Source organism: Oreochromis niloticus, linkage group LG15 (assembly GCF_001858045.2).
Source record: "Oreochromis niloticus isolate F11D_XX linkage group LG15, O_niloticus_UMD_NMBU, whole genome shotgun sequence".
Classification (NCBI taxonomy): Eukaryota; Metazoa; Chordata; class Actinopteri; order Cichliformes; family Cichlidae; genus Oreochromis; species Oreochromis niloticus.
The window spans coordinates 11791157-11813782 of record NC_031980.2 but is presented as its reverse complement, the minus strand read 5'-3'; the positions used below and the strand labels follow the sequence as shown (position 1 = coordinate 11813782).

The window sequence follows — 22626 nt, the reverse complement described above, 5'->3', positions numbered from 1 at the left end:
GTAAGAGCTCTGGAAATCTGAAAACCTTCTTCAGCCCCACAAAAACTTGAATCACAGTAGTATTTTGTTCTGTTTCGGGGATTCATTTTGATCCTTGTCAGATAAATGAAGAATAACACTTAAAATATAGCCTTTGTTTTATAAGGTCTGATTACTTTAAAAATAGGAATGTTTAAGCATAAATATTCAATTCAACTTTCTTTTGTTTTAATTGTTAGCAGCCTGCAGTGCATTGACACTGGCTCACACTTTGGGACTCGTCTCTCATTCAGTCATTCACCATGTTAGTGGATACACCAGGGGTGGGCAACTCCAAGCCTCGAGGGCCGGTGTCCTGCAGGTTTTAGATATCACCCTGGGTCAGCGCACCTGAACCAAATAATTGGTTCATTACCAGGCCTCTGGAGAACTACAAAATATGTTGAGGGGTAATTTAGCAATTTGAATCAGCTGTGTTGGATCAAGGACACATCTAAAACCTGCAGGACACCGGCCCTCGAGGCCTGGAGTTGCCCTGGGATACACCAACAGGACAGAATAAAATCCAATAAACTGGACTTTTGCACCTTTGTAAGTGTTCTGCTTTGTCTATTTTTGTGTTATTTTCTTAATTTTTCTGCACTTAGGCATTAAATCCAGTCCTATTTAGTGTCTGATCTTACTCAACATTATTACCAAATTTGTCTGCATGAAATGAGATGCATGATTATCAGACTTTAAGGCCTCAAAACTACACAATGTAGAAACACCCCCAAAGAAGGAGGGGGAGTGTATCATTTAATCTCTCTGGCCCATGGAAATGAAGGCGTTTTAGTACTTGTTCAAGATGGTGCTCTTTTCTTGGATGCATGAAAAAAGTAAAATAATAAAGGAGTGTAAAATATTAAGGCTCTCCCTTTCCTCAAACTTTTTGCAGAGACAAAGTTATTTGTGCAGCAGATATGCATTGTCATGGACTTGCACTCACACCTTCACCACTATGGCATTTCACTGTCACAGTGTCCCCTCAGTTGTGCTGACACCAGTGCCTCCCGAAGCTGTTGCTTGATTTGATTTACTCTTCTCAGTGAAGTTGCTGTGGTCAGTTCTGATCCCTGTTCCTAACAGCATAACCGTACTTAAAAGGCAAGGGATGGCCATCAGCTACGATGGACCATCTACGTCTGCACAGGAAGCATTCAGGTGCATATCATCATATTGTGCCTGACTTCCTCCTGTGTAAACACACAACACTGGAGCTGCTGCTCCTCTGAATAATTGCCACCCAGATGAGCAGTATAGCAGAGTTACAGAAATGATCTCCATCCGAATGAACTCTAGTGTTAGTTACACTTTCCACATTACATGCGTGCATGAAAACTAATAAATAATAAAATCATAGTTTCTCTTCCACCACATCCTACAGGCTGGTCCACACTTCCCTGCAAAGCCACTGTACTACAAGGGCCCAAACTGCACATGTATCCTCCAAACAGGCAAGAGAGTAGTCTAACAACTATCCTTACTTGGTTTCTCCAGCTATCCTTGCATAAGTCACCAAAGGAGTATGCATACGTAAAATGCACATCGCATAACGATTTGAGGTCGCTGGCTATGCTTGTTCAGTTGCCAACAGGAGGCTGAGGTTGGGTAGTACAATACTAGTACAGAGGAAGAACAGCAGTGGAAAAAGTCAGGTGCAGACATGGACACTAATTTGTTTCCCATCTTGAATTAACAACTAGTCAACGCTAATGTCTTTGTTTACTTCGGGGGGAAAATATCCATGTGATTGGAATGTTTTAAAGGGGTGTTGTGATTAAGATCCAATCAAGAAGTGTCTGCGTCACAGCTTTAAAAAAAAATAAAAAAATCTGTTTCTGTCTCATCAGACTAAAACTCAATCCCAGAGCTTTTAGTTTAATATGGGATCAGCAGCCTTTCGGAGAGTCTCTGATTTAGAGGTCCTAGAATACTGCAAGAGTATAAAAACAGCCCTGATTGTAGTAGACATAGAGCTATTATGTATTTTTGAAACAAAAACTTGTAGGTGTTCTCTACATGATGATGCTAAAACCTTTGAGTGATTTTTTTTTTTTTACTTTTACATGTCATTCCAAAGTTCTTTAATATCTCTCTGAGCTTATTGGCGCTGATTACTGTCTGTTTGAGCATATAATGCACTGTAATTAAAGAAGTATTTTTAACTGTATGTGTTTGCACATGTTGCTGTGCCTTTTCTGTGACACCTCAGGCTCCTCGTGGTCCTGCAGCTCCTAACGCTTATCCTGTCTGTCTCTATGTGATGTCTGATCTCCCTGATCGCTGCGTCACACGAGGTGCTCAGCTGTCCCCCTCGCAGGATGGCTCACCAGCTCACACTAATCTCCACACTGAGCTAAATTTACAGACAAACAGTTTATTCTCACCTCTGTGGGGCTTTGAGTGGGAACACACGTGAGGCACAGCATGTGTAAATCCAATGCTAATTTATCCTTTTATGTTTTCCTTTGACCCTGCTTTGTAGTTGCATGAATGCTGTTAGCTTATGCAAACTAGAGCTCATGCCTAATCTAAAGCCACAAGTCTCCTCCAGTTGGGACTGAATTATGTTGTATAATACCACGTGGAAAATCCCTTTTGATCGCCAGAGGTTGCAGACAGTGCATAGATGGGGGAACACCACAAATCTCTGTTTTCCCCCAATGAGATCCTTGTAATGTGTTATCTTTGACAATACTGGTGCAAAGCCTGTTAGTTTTGCACCCAGTGAGTGCTGCTGCATGAATGATTGCTGTGCCAGAATGATAGATGGCAGGCTAGTTTTAATGGTCCGTGAATGTGGACAACTCAGAATGATGTGGAGACCTTCAGCTGCAGACCTGCAATAGGATGATTGTCATTGCTACAAAGACACAAAGGAAAGGACAAACTAGGGACTGAAAACATGCAAAATCTGGCTAAGAGGACACTTTAATGATGCATAGCAGGGACAGGACATTGATTAAAAACTGCTATCTGCTCATTAAGCTTTAGGGCCGTGCCATGTATATTGTAGATTTGACTTCAGGACTAAGTGTGACAAACGGGGTGTTGCTGAATAAGAAATAATTGATAAATATTGTGATGTTCCCTTGTGCATTTTATACCTTTTTTTTCCCCCTGGGTTTGTTTAAAAAAAAAAAAAAAAAAAAATCTAACAATTGGAGCTGCTGAGCCTCACTCATTAAATATATGCCCTGACTACATGATGTTGCTCCAATAATCTTTTTTCTGAAGCCTGATCATCCTAATATTTTTTTCCCCAATCCCTAAAATGCTGCTTGAAAAGTCCATAGACAGCAAGATACTGTTTGAGGAAAGTTTTGTGATTAATGATAATTTGTGTTAGATGAATTCTTAAAGAAGTTCTTAATTAATAGCCTGTAAGTCATCATTAATGGCATTAGTGCAAGAAGATAATAAAGTATTCAAGCAAGTGTAAGTATGATTGATTGTTTCTTTTCTTGATGGAATATAAAATGGGGACGCACAGTTAATAGCATCTGTTTCATTGATGGATGGAACTGTGAGTGTGTTGCACAGAGGTAAGGAGGTGTTGTTTAAGGGTTGGCAGCATTACTGGCTTATCCAACTCAGACCCGCTGATCTATTGGACTTGCAGTCAGAGAGCGTGAGCCCCACTAAAACCCTGCTCGGTGCTGCGTGTGTGAACGTGTACGACCCACGTGCTTCACTTAGCGAGAGCAGAGCGGCTCCCTTCTTAGGATTACTCCTCCAGGGAATAGGCTGAGTCACGCTACAGAAAAGAAGACAAATGGAGACACGAAGAGAGGAGGGGGCAGGATGGAGAGTGTGATGGGCACCTTTTAAGATGGGTGACAGAAACGTGTTATGAAGAGTGTTGTGTATACTATTCTGTGCTCCTGCAGCTTATACCCAAGCAAATTACAATCAGTCTTTACAGTACTGAACTCAGGGCAAACAGAGAGACTCATATGTTTGTGTCACTCCTGTAAGACTCCTCTTTATTATTTTCCTGTATACATCTCTTTTCTTCCATAAACGCAAAAACTCTGTAATGTCCCATTTTGAAATGTGCCATTTAGTTATAAGGTGACATTATAACTGAATCTCCCTGTCTGTACTATTCAGGATATTAGCGGCTCCTTTGTGACTTTTTCAAAATGAGGTTAACCCACTTTTTGAGTTATTTCCATCTTTCTTGATGCTAAATTTAGTTCATTGAAATGTGGGAACTTGGATTTTAGGCATTCAGCTGATGCTCATTTAAAGTGAACACACAGGCAAGAGTATAATGTCTTAATTAAAGGCACTTTGTTGTTTATCTCATGTTATCTGTAGGTAAGTTGACACAGAGCCATGGCTAAATTCACTGTCAGTGAATGAGTGAATGAGTGAATTAGTACATTTGCTTATATCTTGTAAAATAATGGCTGTCAAAGGATACTGAACAGTCTTTCTGATAATTTTATCTGATTGTTTGTTTGTTTTTACCTCACCTCTGCTTTCAGGTGGTATTGGTGCGTTGGAATGAGCCTTTCCAGAAACTGGCCACATGTGACACAGATGGAGGCATTTTTGTTTGGATCCAGTATGAGGGCCGCTGGTCTGTGGAGCTCGTCAATGACCGAGGAGCTCAGGTGAGAGACATAAGTAGACAAAATGTAAATTGGTCCTTTTAACTGGTTTTAAAAAATTTTAAGAAATTATTGTGTAAATAGTGGGTAAAACTATATGATAGAGAGTTAATGGGAGCAAAACAAGCAGTGATAATACAAAGTAATATAATGTCATTGCAATAAACCTGTAATACTTGAAGGTACAGTGTGTAAAACACCGCCACTAGTAGATTTGAAATCACAGTCGACTGAGTTGTCCCCTCCAATTCAAATGCATAATTATAGCTACGGTGGCTGCTGTAGGACAAATAACTCTGGCCACAGTTCATCTATAGTGACTATAGGCTGTTAAGCCACTGTTTACCTCAGGTATTTATGGGTGTCCATTTCTGTTTACACTGGAGGAGGCTGTAAAACTTTGCGATACCGAGTTGAGTTGTTAGGAATGTACTTTCTGTTGGCGCTGTTGTTTTTGCTGTTGTTAGTCAGTGTTAGTGAAACTTTCTGTAATGACAGAGGGCGCATGTATTCAGAGCGAAAGTGTGATTGTTAGGACACCCAAGTGTAACATTAGCTGGCATAATATTAGGTTATAACCAGATGTTGTTATTGTTGTTGTTTAGCTGGCTGGTGGTCAGCTGTCTGGACATGTGAGGCTTGCATTTCTATTCTGTTAAGAAAAAATAAATGTGACAATATTGAGAATAAATAAGTGTATTTGTGCAATGTTTGTGTGTGTTAAAGTCATGACTTCTGTTCAGCAAATAAGGCTTGAGGGGAGGAGGAAGTGGTTAAAGTGGAAATGAGGGTGGAGAGAGGGTGGCGGTGGTGGTGGTGGAGGAGATGATGAGAAAGAGAATATAAAAATATACATGTCCAAATGTTAAATGGTGGCCAGTCTCTAGCCACATATATAAACAGTGATTAGATGGAACAGCAATGTCCATTTTGGCCACTGTATTGAAGATGGTGGGGCAACATTGCAGCTTCCACAAACTAGTGCCCAGTCTTATATATTTTAAATGGATTCATTATAAATTTATGAAATTGAGTTTGTTGGAAGAAGTAATTAAACGCTAATCAATGTATATTTGTGAGTGTGTTTAACGTGATTTTGTGATTGAATGAGCCACTCCCCTCCCAACATTTCCCAGCAGTAAAAAAACAAACCTCAAGTGGTTTTATGTGTTTTTACTGATGCTGCACATTAATTAAAAATTAAGACTGCCAAGCAAACATAGGTAGGTAGGCCACATCGATCAAACATTGTCTTCATCCCTTGAGCGAAGTCTTGACACATGTTGACAGCATCTTTTGTGATCACTTGAGTTATTATTGGAGATGACAATCTGAACAATAGCCACACTTTTATATGGCCTGTGCTTTTTAAAATGCCATCGCTGCTCTGCTTTTGTCTGAGAGGTTAAAGTTTTGTTACATACATTATTTGAGTTGAGGGACACTCTTTTGTCATAATTTGTCAATAGATCAACCTGCATTTCAACAGAAGCAGAGCTTCAAGTTTGGAACCAGAATATTTTAGAATTTTTCCTAAGCTGAGGTATATACTATTTATTATTTTTTTAAATAACTCTAACATTTCTTATCTATTCCTTCTAGGTGAGTGACTTTACCTGGTCCCATGATGGGACCCAGGCTCTTATCTCCTATCGGGATGGCTTCGTCCTGGTGGGCTCTGTCAGTGGGCAAAGACACTGGTCCTCTGAGATCAACCTGGAAAGCCACATTACCTGTGGTATCTGGACCCCAGATGATCAGCAGGTAGCACACACTCTATACAGATTTTGAACATAGGATATGTTCACCTGGCACTTTTCCGGTCTGTTAATGCAAGTAGAAGTAGAAATGTTAGGTTGCCATTTGCCACTTTGAGTATGTAGACACAAACCCTGAGAGCTGAATCTGTGAGTGACAGCAAGCTTCCACTGTCTTGAATGTGTTGTTGTCTTTGTAAGCCTATATTTTTGCTTTCATGCCGTTAAACTGTCAGCACAGGTTGGGTGTCAGCAGACTTTCAGTCCGTGTATGTGTAACTGTCCTTGTTTATCACCTTCAACCCATTTATGTCCATTTCTCTTGTTTTTCTTTCTTGCTGTTGTCTCATTTTTCTCTCCTCTTTCAAGTGTGAGTCTTTGTTCTTGTGACAGTGTCCACATTAATATTGTTTTTTGCACTTGCGCCAGGTGTTGTTTGGTACTGCAGATGGACAGGTGATAGTGATGGACTGCCACGGGCGCATGCTGGCCCATATACTGCTGCATGAGTCCGACGGTATTGTCAGCATGTCCTGGAACTACCCCAGCTTCCTGGTAGAGGACAGCAGTGAGAGCGACACAGATTCTGATGACTACCCCCCACCACAAGGTATTCTACTCAAAACTTCTTCTTCTACTTTCTGATCAAGAAACATGGCATTAAAACCAAATGTACCTGGTTAATTTCCTGCCTGATTCTCTCTGTGACACATCACATCTTTCAAAGAATAATAAACCTTTGTTTCGTCACACTATTTGTCTCAAAATTTAATTAATTGAGTAGAAGTACCTCTTCTTGCTTTGCCTCAACAAGAAGATCTCTCTAGGGAGATATCTTACTCAGCTATGCAAGTTATCATTGCTAGCAGTCTTTAAACATGGTTTGCAAGACAAGTTTATCTAAAGCAAGAACCAACACCTAAAAAGGAGCAATGAGTCTCCAAGACCCAACATTCAGTATTGGTTGAACCATTGCTTGGAGAAATGTTCAGTTTGGAAACTGGCAGAAAGGCAAGGATGACAGCCAGGTCGAAATCCATTTCAGCAGGACACAGCAGGGCCACAGGTAGAATAAGCCTTCAGGTCCAGCAGTAAACCATCACTTATGCAAACTAGAGCCCACTAAAGTAAAGCTCTTACTTTATGATAGGTTTGTTCATATGAGGGTGAGCTAGGGATCTTACATACTCTGTATAAATGACCAATAAACACACTTAGATGTCACCCATTGGTTGGTTGAGTCCTCTGTTATGAAACCTCAAGCTTCATAATGGGACTCAAAATTTTTCTTTTTTTTTAATTCAAGTGTTTATTAAAGTCATACAAAGAACAAAAACGAAATACACAGTGTTTAAGGGCATCTTTTGTCCTTAGACTCATATATACTGTAGTCTGAATGACCGCCATCACATCAAAAACATTTTTTCTACATATAAGTATAGATTCACATATAAGGGTAAAATTAAAAAACAAACAAACAAACATTAAAAAAAAAACACAAAACAAAGAAACATACGCATAAACAGGGACTCAAAAGTTTTCAAGGAAAATCTGGATCTGACTGACAAGCCGAGGGACGCTGCATGCTCAGACTGTCAAACAATGGGCCCACCCTAAAGGTTATTCTGCTTTGTCCTTGTTTTGTGCTCCAGTTGGGACTATAATTGACTGAACCCCATGCTGAATAAATGGTGACCCCATGTTTACTAGGGATCAGAATTGAGAACCGGTTCCCGGGAGAACTGAGAATCAATAAGATTCTCTGTAAGAGAATCAGTAATGAATCGAATCGATAATTGATATCGATAATGGAATGAACTGACATCACTTTCCAGAAGCTATGTTTTATATACAGTCTGTGCTTCGGATACCAAAAGTGGACCACTTCTCCAAAACCCCTGTAGTTCTGTTCATATAAAAACAGACAGATTTCTGCACCTGCATCTCCAAAACAAGTGAAACTGATGGTTTAATATATCCTTGTTGCAGTGCACAGCTTGACATTGCTTGACAAATGGCAGTAATTTTGCCAGTGGCACTGATTGGCTAATCATTAGCCTTCCTGTTGCGTACATTGGACTGATTGCCTTTTAATCAAGAAACCGCCACTTCACGTCACCAAGCCAGACAAATCAGTCAACTGTGGAGTCAACAAATTCAAATGTCTGGAAGTGGCCAGGTCACAAGCACTTCTGCAACCCATGCTTCAGTCTTGTCTCCTCAAATGGTCCTCTGTGACCCAAAGTAGCTTTAAAAAATAGTTCTTGGCTTTTCTCAACATGTAAACGTGTGTTCAGTAAAAACATTTAAACTACAGCTGTATGCTGCTGGTCCAGTGTAAGCTGTTTAACAAAGCATAAGAAGCACAAGCCAACTAATAAACAGTTCTCCACTGGGACAGAAAATATCTAGTGCACTGGGATGCAAGCTGTCTGTCAAGGGAATTGTTGCATCTGGTCAGCCTCCTCTCCTGCTGATTTCCGTGTGCACACCAGCCAGTCTAACAAACTGAAGAGAAAAAGAGGCAAAAGAAACAAAACAGGAACCAATAAAAATTAGCTTAATTAGTCCCAGTTGCTAGGGATATATTGGCGAGGGTCTATCTTCCTCCCACTGGTCTATTTTATTTTTATTTTTTTCCTCCTCCTTTCACCACAGGCCAGGCTGAAAACTGCTTACCTAAGCTGGAACACCGATTAGGCTCTAACTCACTAATTAAACGGTTCAATAGGAATTGATTGGCCCCAGTAGAAATTATCTCTCAAGTCAACAACCTGAGTGACGCACAAGGCTTGTCAAATCTTTGTCATGATACATGATGATAACCCATTATCATTGCACAGCACAGCACACTGCAGTTACAGCCCCATTTTGTATCTGATTTAAAGCAACACCTATTTAAAATCCTTTCTGTGGGGATGTAGCAACAACAAAGCAGAAGTGGACATTTTATTTATGGTAGTATTTGGGTCATTGCAGGTTTACATTAAAGTACGGAGTCAAGGATATTTCAATGGAAGATGTATGGGTGCTCTCTGAAGGTGTGTTATTTATAGTAACGTTAAAAATCAGAATATACTCCTGAACAGTGTCCCTAAATGTCAGATGATTCAAACTGAAGTACCTTACAGTTTTTTTTTTTTTGGTTTTTTTTAGCTAGTTAGTTCTGTCATTTAATGTTTTGTTTCAGTCGTTCTTGTACTTGTTTTTGATGTGAGGCTAAAATTCTAGTAGTGGATAGAAAGTTGGTTAAAGGAAAGCTGTTGTGTTGTATTATTGGAAGCTACTGAGAGCACAGACTTGTATATTTTTCACACCAGTTCCCCACTGATGAACACAAATTAACATTCTTTTAAAGACCGATGTACAGACTTTAGTGGCATCTAGTGGTGAGGTCAAAGCTAACAGCTAACACTTTCCAAATCTATCGCGGCCACACCATCCACAACCATTGTTTGGGCTTTCTTTTCTGGCTGACTCTGAAGCTCAATGGGCTCCATGGAAGAGGGCACACTCTTTAGATAGAAAATGCTTATTGTAAGCTACAAACACATTATTTATACTTTTAGGCAAATACGTACAAATGATAAAAGAAGTGTGGTTCTCCTAAACATGTGTCTATTAAATCTAAAAAACATTGCGATTGATAGTTCTGATGAACAGAACAGCTGTTCACAATGCCTGGCTAATATGTTTGTGTTTTGTTTTTCTTCATTTATTCCTAGTGCACAGCCAGAAACCGCTGCTGACAGTCAGCTTCACCTCTGGAGACATCAATCTGATGAACAGCTATGACGACCTCTCTCCCATCCTCATCCACACTGCTCTGAAAGGTGTGTGTGTGTTTGTTATTAATTTTGTTAAGTTACCAGTTCTCTAGCTGCTTTGTCCTTTGCTCGCTTCATTGTGTCCTTCATTCACTTGTGTTAATTCCTTTTTAAAATGATATAAAAATGTGTAAAATGATGTTACTCTTCATAAACGTATGTGTGCTACTTTGCTCTGTGTTGCAGATGTGGTGGTCCAGTGGTGCTCACAGGGGGATCTACTAGCAGTGGCAGGGATGGAGAGGACCCTCCTTCCCACTGACACCTCTTGTCCTCCACCCAGCAGGAACGCCATTGTCAAGTTCTACAATGTTCAAGGCGAACACATCTACACACTGGATACACCAGCACAGGTGATCTATGAGTGTCAAAAATAGTTGTTCTTATATTTAGTAATGCAGGTTGTGGTTTGAGTCGCCCTTCAGTTTGCAGAAGGGAGGACTACCATGACCAACTATAGTTTAAGTGAGTCAGTGAGCTGGGAGTAGGAACAATATGAGATGGGAGGGCCGGGGCTACTTAATTAGCTGATAGTAATGACACTAGATACTACAGGGTTTGTACGGGTGCTTGAAATCCTTGAAAATGCTATTTTAATGTTATTTTTTCAAGGTTTGGAAGGTGCTTGAATTTCAGATGTGGTGCTTAAAAGTGCTTGAAACTGTATTCATTCACCACAAATAACTATCTGACCGAATAGTTTTCTAATCAGATAGAGAAATAAAATGAGTCGCAAAGTCTAAAAGCAAAATTTCTCCGCCTGGCCTGCCTACGACCTCTGCATGTCAGTGTGTTTCAATGTGTGACCCCGCCCCTCCCCTGGACAGTCGGGGATGAGTGCACTAACATGCCTGGAGATTGTCGTTTTCATCAAACACTCATTAGAATGCCAATGGCGGAGTTTGCGCTCTCGAGTCACATGATAGGTGAGTCCTAGTAAATAATTTTCGAGAATGTGTACATAACACGTGCAAATTTTTAAAACTATTATTATTATTATTTTGTGCTGGAAAAGCTTGAAAATTGACCTTGGAAGTGCTTAAAAAGTGCTTGAATTTGACCCTGAAAAATGCGTATGAACCCTGATAATACTTTTTCCAGGATCACGATGCTTTTTCAAATTCTTCATTCCATATTAAGTGTTGACTCTAACAAAAATCGTCTCGGTTTCAATTTCTGGGAACTGTGAAGTTAACTTGACTCGTGAAATAAATGTGAAAGTAGGGGGATGATGAAATGAACATACTATACATGAAAATGTATCTTTTTTTAAAAACATAGATGTTAATCATTGATGTATACATGACAATGTTCGTTTTGGAGATTGGCTCACCTGTTAAGGACGTCAGAGGGTACATACATACATTTTGATTATTATAGTAAGATTTTCAGATTAAAGATTTTCATTTATTTTATTTTACACGAATGATCAGCCTGCATGACAGACTTCGGTAAACATTCACAAATAATTTACTTTTGTTTTCGGTTTTTATTGAATGACATCACTGTTCTCAGGAATCACTCTGAGGATTTCACTCCAGCAAAGATGTGAAATTTGCAAAGAAGTTTTTTGCAGTAATGACATCATTTGATTTACATAAGCCTTGTGAAAGCATAGTATTCATTCTCCGATGTGTCTTCCCCTTCACACTGCAGCGCCCCATCACTACGCTCTGCTGGGGTCACCGGGACTCTCGTCTGTTCTTGGCATCGGGCCCAGCGCTCTACGTCGTGCGAGTTGAGCATCGCGTCGCCACACTGCAGCTGCTGTGCCAGCAGGGCATTGCCACAGCGGTAAAGGAGGAAAAAGACGTTGCCAAGCTCACCATGCCTTCCCGGCTCTGTTCTTATGTCACTGCCGCTTTTGTTCCCACCATCAAGGTAACACAGGCCAGGAGGGGTTTATTTCAATTAAAACCATAAAACACCATGTGAACAGATTTAATGGTGGTTTGGGAAGAGCTGTAATTAGCATAAAAGTTTTTAAACTTTAATATACTTTACATTTCCAGCCTCCCATCCCAGATCCCAACAACATGAGAGATTTTGTGAGCTATCCGACAGCTGGAAACGAGCGCCTGCACTGCACCATGAAGCGTACGGAGGATAACCCTGAAGTGGGAGGGCCTTGCTACACTCTGTATCTGGAGTACCTAGGAGGTCTGGTCCCTATCCTCAAGGGCCGAAGAATAAGCAAACTTCGGCCTGAGTTTGTCATTATGGATCCCAAGACAGACGGCAAAACAGGTGGGATTATTTTTTTTCATACCAGTAACTTAAAAAGAATCATTTTCCGAAGACCTGAAATGTTTGTTAGCTTCTAAATGCAATAACTACATTTTTATGGTTCTAAAATAAAGAATACAGTAAGATCGTAGAGATAAGAACTAAAACTGTATCTTTGATTCTGAAATTCAAGTAGAACTGCAAAAGATAAACCCCGACACAGTTCTGACATTGTCCAGTAGTTTTCCAGACGTTCTTACTTTGCGAGTTTTAGTCACATAGGGCAGACTGGACCCATGTTAATTAAAAGCTGCTTAATGGGGCCTCTTATGGTCCCTGGGTTGCTCATAAATCAACCCTCTCTCTCCCCACGCAGTGATAAATGAAGCCAGCCATGAAATGGTTCCAGACCATTCACACTTTTATGTTCATCAAATAAATTAGTTTGACCTAAACTGGAGCAGCAGCTGTGCTTTGCAGACTCCTTGTGACTGTGGAAGAGGAGACAAAGTGAGAACGACTGAAGAAATGAATGTTTATGTTTAGCAATGTTTATTTGTAGAAATGGTAGAAAAGTGCTTTGAAATGATGATAATGATGGTGATGTTGTGGCAAAGCTGTGACAATTCTTGCCTCAAGTAGATTTCAAAATGCCTCCTGCAGTTTCAACATACCTAGAAAGAATACCAAAAGGCATTCATATTTTATCATTCTTCATTCAGCCCATCTGAAAAAGCAGCATTACTAACAGTTTAGCAGTGACTTAACTGAGAATGACACGTTGTTTTTGGTTGTATTGATCTGCACATTTCATCAAAAGTAACATCTTAAGTGTCATTTTCATATTTTGTATCCACAGATGAGATATACAGCAACAGTCTGATATCAGCCATGATTGACAGCTGTAACTGTTCAGACTCCAGCGACATTGAGCTGAGTGATGACTGGGTTGGCAAGAAATCGCCAAAGATATCCAGGGGTAGCAAGTCCCCCAAACTTCCCAGGTAACTAAACTCCGGCTTTGTGTGTCCAGGAGCATGTTGCATCGAGCCACTTTGTCTCTTCTGTTTGACACTTGGATCTTTTCAGTGATTTAAGTGAAGCAGACAAGAGAAGATTAGTTCTCTGCAGGTTTTCAGTTTTACATAAGCAGGAATCAAGTGATCACTGGCATGCTGAAGAGTTTGATACAAGAAGCATTTATATGACAGTGAATACATTTCAGAAACATGTAAATGGCCATATTAATTCTGTTTAAGATTTTGTGGCATTGAAGCTAATTTTTTTCTGAGTTTTTTTGTTTTAACTGTTAAATTTTATTTGAGTGCTCCTTTTCTTTGCTGTTTGCTTTTTTGGTTCTCTGCATGCCTAAACCTTCTTCTTTTTTTATTTGCCACCTTCTCTGTAGAGACTTAGTTTGTCCCTTTACCAACAGGATCAACATTGATCCCAGAAAATCTCCCAAACTCTCCCGCGCTACGCAGGAGATCTCCAGGTCACCTCGGTTACCCATACGTAAACCCTCGATTGGGTCTCCCAGTCTAACACGGAGGGAATTTCCTCTAGATGACATCACTCAGGTAAACATCAGGTTATTGTAGCTGAGTGAGAAGCTGGTGAGGGATCACGTGCTGCCTGTGTGTGCAGTGAAGCACAACACATGGATTTTTACATAAAATGTATTGTTGTAAATTTCTGAATGTTTCTAATATATTTATAGAAAAATGCATCGTTTTTTGTCTTGCAGCAAAATTACCTTGCTCAGGTTACATCCAATATTTGGGGAACAAAGTTCAAGATAGTGGGACTGGCTACTTTTTTACCCACCAATCTCGGTGCAGGTAACAAATCAACATGTGTTGGATAATTAAACATTAATTCCAGTTAAGTCTAATTTGTCTGTTGTAAGTTTTCTTTTCCTAATTTACATTTTTATTGTGTCCTTAGTTATCTACAAGACAAGCCTCCTCCATCTGCAGCCCAGACAGATGACCATCTACCTGCCAGAGGTGCGGAAAATCTCCATGGACTACATCAACCTCCCTGTCTTCAGCCCCAATGTTTTTAGCGAGGATGAAGATGACCTGCCTGTTTCAGGCCCTGCTGGCGGTGCTGATGACAACCCACCCTGCACTGTCAACATCCCTATTGCCCCCATCCATAGTCCAGCCCAGGCCATGTCCCCTGCCCAAAGCATTGGTTTGGTCCAGTCACTCCTAGCCAATCAGAATGTTCAGTTGGATGTCCTAACCAATTCCACGGCAACCTCTACTGGAGGGGCTGCTGGTGGGTCAGACCAAAGCCAGGACACCATCTTGACAGCCCAGTACACAGTACCGACCAGGTACTCGAGTCCTGGTCAGGTCATATTTGGGGGACTGGAAGTAGGTCGCCTAGTGGTTGGACCGCCACCTTCTCATCATCCTTCACAACAACAACAACAACAACAGCAACAACAGCCAAGTCAACATCATCAACAGCAACAACAACAGTCACTTCAACACCACCACCAACAAATTCAGCACCATCAACAGCAACTCCAACAGCAGCAGCAGCAGATGCTCCAGCACCAACACTTACAACAACAGCAGCAGCACATTCAGCAGCAGCTCCAACACATACAGCAGCAGCAGCACCACCAGCAGCAGCAGCTCCAGCAGCACATACATCTACAGCAACAGCAACAACTTCAGCAGCAACTGCAGCAACAGCAGCAAATGCACCATCAGCTGCAGGCACAGCAGCAGCAGCAACAACAGCAGCAGCAGCAGCAACAACAGCACCATCAGCTTCAGCAGCTTCAAATTCAAATCCCAGTTTCCTCGATGTCTTCAGGACAGCCTTCGGGTGCAGCTCTGCACCAGCTACAACCAGGGGCTTTGCATATCCAGATTCCTCATCAGTCTGCTGATTTTGTGGTTGAGAGAGCAGTAGGGGGCGAGCACGAACACTTACTGAAGATCAAAACTACTCGGTCACCTCCACAGCTGGCTGAGGGTGACACGGTGGTGTTCAGTGCCCCTCTAGAGCTAAGCAAGATGAACCCCCCACCCCCCTACCCTGGGACAGTGGCTGCTGCTGTGGCTGCTGCAGCTGCTGCTGCTGCCTCAGCATCAGCTTCCGCTGCATCTTCCAGTGCTGCGTCTGGATTAGGAGGGGGCGCCAGTGGAACTCCTCCCCCTGGAGACCTTTGCATGAAGAAGGGCGAGTTTCCACTTCATCCTTCAGGCCAGCAACAAGCGCAGTATCCAACACCGCTGGGCTATGAGAGGATAACGACATTTGACAGCAGTGGGAATGTGGAAGAAGTATGTCGTCCTCGAACACGCCTGGTCTGCAATCAGAATGTCTACACGCTTCAAGGACCTGGCAGCTCCGCCACTCTCAGGGTAACCTCGTCTTCATCCTCCTCCTCAGCTGACAAGAAGCTGCAGCTGCCCTACACCTCTGCTACCCTCAACAGACTCACTGCACCTCGCTATTCTATACCCAGTGGAGACCCGCCTCCTTACCCTGATTCAGCCAATCAGAACAGCTCTGCTGGCAGGAATCCCGGACAGAGGCTTGACAGCAGTTTGATCCACGCCACCCTCAGGAGGAACAGCCGAGAGGCAGCACTCAAAGTTTCCCAGATGCTGGAACCACCTAGACCACTCCCTCCCAAGGCGAAAAACAGTACTGCATTAGCAGCCTCGTTCCAGCAGAGGGTGCCAACAGCCTTATACACCTGTAGTCAGTGTAGCAGTGGATCTGGTGTTGGAGGCACTGCCCCAGGGAGTGCTAATGGAATAGCGGGAGGAACTATTATCAGACAAGATTTTCCTCCAGGGAACGGAGCACCGCACAGCACAGTCATTGTTCATTCAAACAGTGCTACTACTCTGGCCTCCCAGTCCTCTTATAATCTGATGAGTTCACTTGAAGCGTCTGGAGCTGCAGCAGGGGTAAGCAGCAGAGACAGGGCTGATTACGTTAATTCAGCATTCACAGAGGATGAGACACTGAACCAATCATTGAGGCATCTGGCACTAGGAGGAAGTGATGCATCAGGGCTGGTGGTCAAGCGCCCACCTCCCTATCAGTGGGATCCAGCATCCACAGAGGAGGTGTGGGTTCCTCAGGAACGGACAGCGACTTTAAACTCCACTGCCCCCCCTGTACCACACAAACCACCTCCCCTTATTCTTAGCCCAGCTCAGCACTTGGATGTAACCAGGCTGCCTTTTGTCCTTTCTCCAAAGTCCCCCACAAGTCCCAGTGCTGCATCATTCCAAGCTGCTGCTGCTACTGCTGCAGCTACAGGCTACCAGATCTCACTCCAGTACCCCCCAGCAACTGCCTATTCTGGAGCTCAGCTCCAACCCATCCCAGGTTCTCCACGCCCCTGCGCCTCACCAAAGGAGGTGGTGGCACCTTTGCCCTTTTCACAACAAGATGCAACCCTAGTGTTACCACCAGGTTATTCTGCAAATCTGGCCAACCTAGCCTGCTGCCCCCTCCCACCTATGTACCCAGGAGGAAGTGCTTGTGCTGGGCTTCCCATTCCTCCCATTGCCCTCCACACACCCTGGGGTACTTACAATTCTTGCCCACCTATGCCCAGTCCTGCAGTGCCACTACCACCCAAAGCCTCCCACCTGGCAGTAGACAAAAATGTTCTCTCACCACCACCTCCTCCGCCACCACCACCTCCGCCACCACCAGCAGAGCTGCAGAGCCATGGGGGATTACAAGAGGCCATGGCAGAGGCTGGGGAGAGTTTTCAGGAGGTGCTCTCCCTGACTGAGAGCCCTGTACCGCAGCGATCGGAGAAGTTCAGTAAGAAGAACCGCAAGCGGGTGGACGGTCGGGCTGAGGAGGCTAATGTGCCGCCACTGGCCGAAGGGAGCAAATCCAAAAAAGAGGGCAGAGCTCTGGGTGATTTCAATTCTCTCATTTCCAGTCCACGGCTGGGAGGAAGAGACAAGAAGAAGATCAAGGGACAGAAAGAGCAACAGTTGAAGGCTAAGAAGCTGAGTAAAGCCACTGCCAATAGTGAGTTCCAAGATAGTTCAGAAAGTGAGCCAGAGCTATTTATCAGCGGGGACGAGCTGCTCAATCAGTGCCAGAGCAGTAAAAAGGGTTGGAAGAGTAAGAGGAACCTGAGGGCTGCCAGTGAGCTGGATGAGATCAAGTGTCGAAAAGCCAATGAGAAGGAGGATAGAGGGCTTGGCAGTCAGGGCTTTGTGTATGTCATGGCCAACAAGCAGCCACTGTGGAATGAAGCCACGCAGGTCTATCAGCTGGACTTCGGTGGCCGTGTCACCCAGGAGTCCGCCAAGAACTTTCAGATTGAACTGGAGGGGAGACAGGTGAGACTTTTCTTATATAACTTGCAGTATGTCATCATACAGAAATAATAAGTACACACATTCAACATTTATTGATTTAGAGCATTTCTCCAACAGGTTTTGTAATGATTGAACCTTTTTTTCCCTTCAACCTGCGTGAACTTTTTTTGTTTGTTTGTTTTGTTTTTCCCGTGTAGGTGATGCAGTTTGGCAGAATTGATGGCAATGCCTACATCCTGGACTTCCAATATCCCTTCTCTGCTGTGCAGGCCTTTGCAGTAGCTTTGGCCAATGTTACTCAACGCCTCAAATGAGATGTCGCCTCCCCATTTACCCTGAGTTGTGGGCTTTAGATGCAGTCTGTTGAAGGGGGTACAGCTGTTTCATTTGAGAATCATAAACTCTTGGATTGGATTCTGGAGACGAGGACTGAAATAAGCCCTGGCCACTGAGAGAAATACAATCACGCTGCACTACACAATGCTGCCACTAGTGTTGGTGCAAAAGCATCGATTGCATTTATGAAGGATGCCGTCAGACCTGCTCCGTTCTGCAGTTGCCGGCACCCTGCGGTGCATGTAGGGCCAAAGAGCTGAGCTTTGGTAAATCATCATGCAAATAAATGCTGCTTTAGCTAGGAGAAGCTTATAGATGTGATAACCAATTGGTTAAGAGAGAGAGAGAGAGGAATTGTTAAGGTGCAGTTTTCAAAAGAAGCAGCAGTAATACTTGAAAAACACACTCTGGAGATCAAACTTGTTATCCCTAGAGCGCACAGGTACTACTGGGCACTGAAATCCATTGCTGTACAAACCTTTAGTGAAACAGTTACCACTTTATTATACTGCTTTTGCTTTTAGGATTTTCTTAAAAGACTAAACACAGTCGAGGGTAGGAGGGTCTTTTTTGTTTTCGCTCTCTGCCCTTTCCTTTTGTTACTGTTGCAGCCTGTCTGGGCTGGAAATGAGGTTTAGATATATGCATTATTTTGGAACACTACTAAGAGTTCAGGCTTTTCACTGTTGTGAAAGGTGGGCCACTGTTACAATCTCTGGAAGGTAAAGAACTGCAGTCCACGTGTTGTTTTGAAGGAAGAAGAAATGTTACTCTAATTTATATGTACATGTTGTTTATCGATTCAGATATAAATCTTAACATTATTGTCATTGTGTTACATAATCCTCACACAGCTTTCTTACCTGATTTATTTGGGAGACTGAGTTTGAATATTACTGTGTAGTCAGGAGAATTCAGGTCATAGCAGTGTACAGACGTATCCTGTACTATCCTGTACTGGTGACATGGGCGCCAAAGAAGTGGCCAAGGCCGAGACTGAACAATTTAAGCTCTGGCATGAAGTGATTTGTCACCTGATGTCACTTCTGTGAAGTGAGTATGTAGTTGTTGTTGTTGTTGTTCTTTTGTTCTTTTGGGGGGTGGGGGGGCGCTGTCTCTTCTCTTAAAGACCACACTAAACATGCTAGTAAGGTACATGAAATATTTTTGTATATTTCACTTATGCCATTTCATACTCTTTTCAGAACTCATGTAAATACATATCAGTCAAATGTACAATGTTGTAAAGAGACTTAGGTGGCAGATTTCTGTTTACACTTGTCTCCACTGTGCGTAAGTGTAATTCCACATGTGGAGGAGAGCTGTAGTACTGTTTTAACTAAACAGCCAGGACCATAGAGAGCAGTTAAGTTGATCTTACCGTCACTGAAACTCTAAAGTCGGGTCTCCGACGAAGAATGAAGCTACGAGATCTGCCCGTTCAGTAAGCTGACTTTGAAATCTGAAAAGCTGTTTTGTTTCGGGGTTTTTGTTGTTGTTGTTGCTGCTGTTTGAGGCAGGAAAGCCTTTGTTTGTGTTCAGCTAAGGACAAAGAGCGAGGCCAGCTGGAAGAACTGTGGGCAGCAGTAAATTATTCATTCACGGTGCAAATATGTGCATTAGATGACAGCCAAAAATCACAGAGCAAAACAGGAATGTTGAGTGCTCAATAAAATTGGGAAGGTGTGATGGCGTACCACCTCAAATATTTGTGCCAAAATATAGACTTCTGAAAATCTCAAGCTGAAACAAACTTCTTTACTTTGGACCAGCTCTGCTTGGTCTCTGATTTGATGAGATTATTAGATTTTTTATTTTATTTTATTTTATTTTATTTTATTTTTTCATATTTAAAAAAGAAAAAAAAACATAACAAGCATGTCTGTTGGGGAGTGGGTTGTAGAGATGTGGACTGAGGAGAAAAATAAATGGTCTCCTGATCTTGAAAATGAGCATGTCGTAAAGAAAACTTTTTTTTTTGTTAGTTGTGCAATATTTTCTTTAACAAAAAAAACTTTGTCATTTCTTCTGACCACAGTTTGTTACCTTTTTACTTTAGCATCTCAGTTGCTGGTCTGTACATTTTTATTTATGAGATTGTTCCTCAATGTAGATCAAGTATACATACTGTATATTGTGAAGTTTTGTTTTTTTTCCCCGAAGATTTCTTTGTGTTGGGGGGGGCGGGAGTTTGTTACAAGTATAGACCAAGTTATGAGATTGAAATGCGGGGATTGGGTTTGAGGGATGGGAACAGGTGACTTTTTGATGTTTTTGTGAAGTTTGCATTGGTGGAAAAGATGTGAATGAGTAAGTGCCCGGTTTATTGTAGTTTGTAGACTAGTTATGTAGAGTGTAAATGTCAAGTCATGGTGTGTCTGTATTCAGCTGTGCAGTCTACCAGCCCCATTAGTGTTAAATCTGTCCTCTTCAACCATGTGTGGTCATGACTTCCTGCACATACACACTCATTCATCGTTCACAGGAGTTCACAAGTGTAAGCCACTGAGTTCACGTTCAGCGATGCTAATGGACTTGGTTAAGGGTTCACTTTAAACTGATGATGACCTGTTGTAGATATTGTAGGATTTGGCTTTTCTCTAGAAAAGATCTGTGCTTTGTATTTGTAGCTGTAGACTTAAATGACAAAAAAAAAAAAAAAAAACTTGGGAAAAAAACTCTGAGTCTGACTTGGTGACTGAACGTTTATAGTGAATGGATAGTAAGGCATGCCATGTAAATTATTTTATAATTGTATATGTCACGCATCTTTTGAATAAAATGTCATTGTTTCAGAAAAACATTGGTTTTGTCTTAAATATACATAAATATACTGAAAAGCTCCAAGGAGCCAGACTTTCTTGTCATTTTCTGTTCTCTTGAGCAATAGTCCTCCAGATTTTCTGAAGGTTTCCAAAGAACTATTAGCCTGAAACCTCATATATCATAGGAGGGTATGTCCTCAAAATATTTAAGGAAGCTGAAGAAGTGGGTGGCCTAAAAACACTCTACAGTAGATGAACGGTATCTGAAAGTCGTGTCCTTACAAGATGGGAAAGAAAATCCAGGACCTGAGCTGGCAGCTGACTCTTCAGTTGATCCATCAGTTCACTGAAGCCACATTAGAAATGGTCTCAATGAAAAGGTGACTATCAAGAAGCCATACTTAAGAAATTAAAACATGGAGAAAAAGCTGCAGTGTACCAAATTAAACAAGAACTGGACTGCTAATCAGTGGCATTGTGTATTATGAAGTGATGAATCCAAATGGTTTTGTTGAAATTATCATTATGTGCAGAAGAGTTCACAAAAAGGGTATAACAGTGAGTGTCCACAGCCTTCCATAAAACACGTTGGTGTCATGGTGTGAGGGTGCATTTCAGTTAGTGGTGTAGAAGATCTTGTCAAACTTGATGAAATTATGAACACAGAAAAGTACCACCAGATTTTTTTTACTATGACAGTGTATCCAAACAATGCAGTATAAGTACCCTTGGACAGAGAGAGAGAGAAAAAAAAACAGCAACCTGACCCCAGACCTCAACATTGAATACTGAGGCAGTGTGACATCACCTTGACAAAGAATGGAACAAAAGGCACCCAACATTCAAAGAAGAGCTTTGAATGTCCTCCAAGAAGGCCAAAGAGTACTTAAAGAAATGACAAGAAAGTAGACTTTATAGTGTTGTGTTGAAGAATAAAGGTGGTCATATCAAATATTGATTTTGAATTCTGTCGTGAATTTCCATGTATGGTTGTACATTGCTGCACTTATTTCCCATTTATCATAAAAATCTGAAGAAACGAGGGGTGGACTTTTGCACACCACTGTATGCAAACGTCCACATGGTTGAAATCAGATCTAAGCAGCTGCTGAACCAGTTTACACAAGGTGGTTCTGTTATCTCAGACAGCAGACACTTTGAAAGTGGCGAGTGCGACACACCTGTACAGCCATCACTGATAGTACCAATTAATATGACTTTTACTGCTGAGAAAAGACAAAGAACATCGTAATTTTGACTCATTTAATACATGTACAGTCTGAGAGTTCTACGGAGATATGTATAAACCTCTGGACGTTCCCAAAGCACAGCTTCCTATAGCACAGAAAAAAAAGAACTTAATTCCTCTTATTAAAGGAGACTTTATCAAGATGTTAAAATATAAGAAAATGCCTTGAGTTTAATTGCACATTTCATTTACCGTAATTCATATTTATGAGAAAACACGTATAAAAATTCACAATTTACCTAATGTTTTGTTGTATTTAGATTTGTACGTGCAGTTTTTACCTCATTTGTTTTGTCATATAATACTTTTTTTGCATTTTACAGTTTTTAGAGTTTATTAAACTGTGTATGTGCTTAAATGGTTTGGCTGGTGTAATGCCAGTTTGTAGAATAAATTAAATTAGTTATTTTGTCTTTACGTTAGGGGAAAAAACCCCTATATTATCTATATATTTGAATCGACCTATTTTTCTGTGATTGCTCGCGCCTCCTGTCAA

The 22626-nt window shown here is 41.7% G+C and overlaps 1 protein-coding gene across 1 annotated transcript; it reads left to right on the top strand.

The window, feature by feature from the left end:
* The first annotated feature begins 6273 nt into the window (after nt 1-6273).
* On the top strand, nt 6274-20917 carry tulp4a (TUB like protein 4a). Its single transcript, XM_025899046.1, has 12 exons — nt 6274-6404; nt 6827-7007; nt 10123-10230; nt 10411-10577; nt 11881-12105; nt 12237-12471; nt 13310-13454; nt 13886-14030; nt 14198-14291; nt 14398-15062; nt 15093-17801; nt 17978-20917. The coding sequence occupies exons 2-12, from the start codon at nt 6863-6865 to the stop codon at nt 18092-18094; spliced, it is 4755 nt and encodes a 1584-aa protein (XP_025754831.1). The 5' UTR covers nt 6274-6404; nt 6827-6862; the 3' UTR covers nt 18095-20917.
* The last annotated feature ends 1709 nt before the right edge of the window (nt 20918-22626 follow it).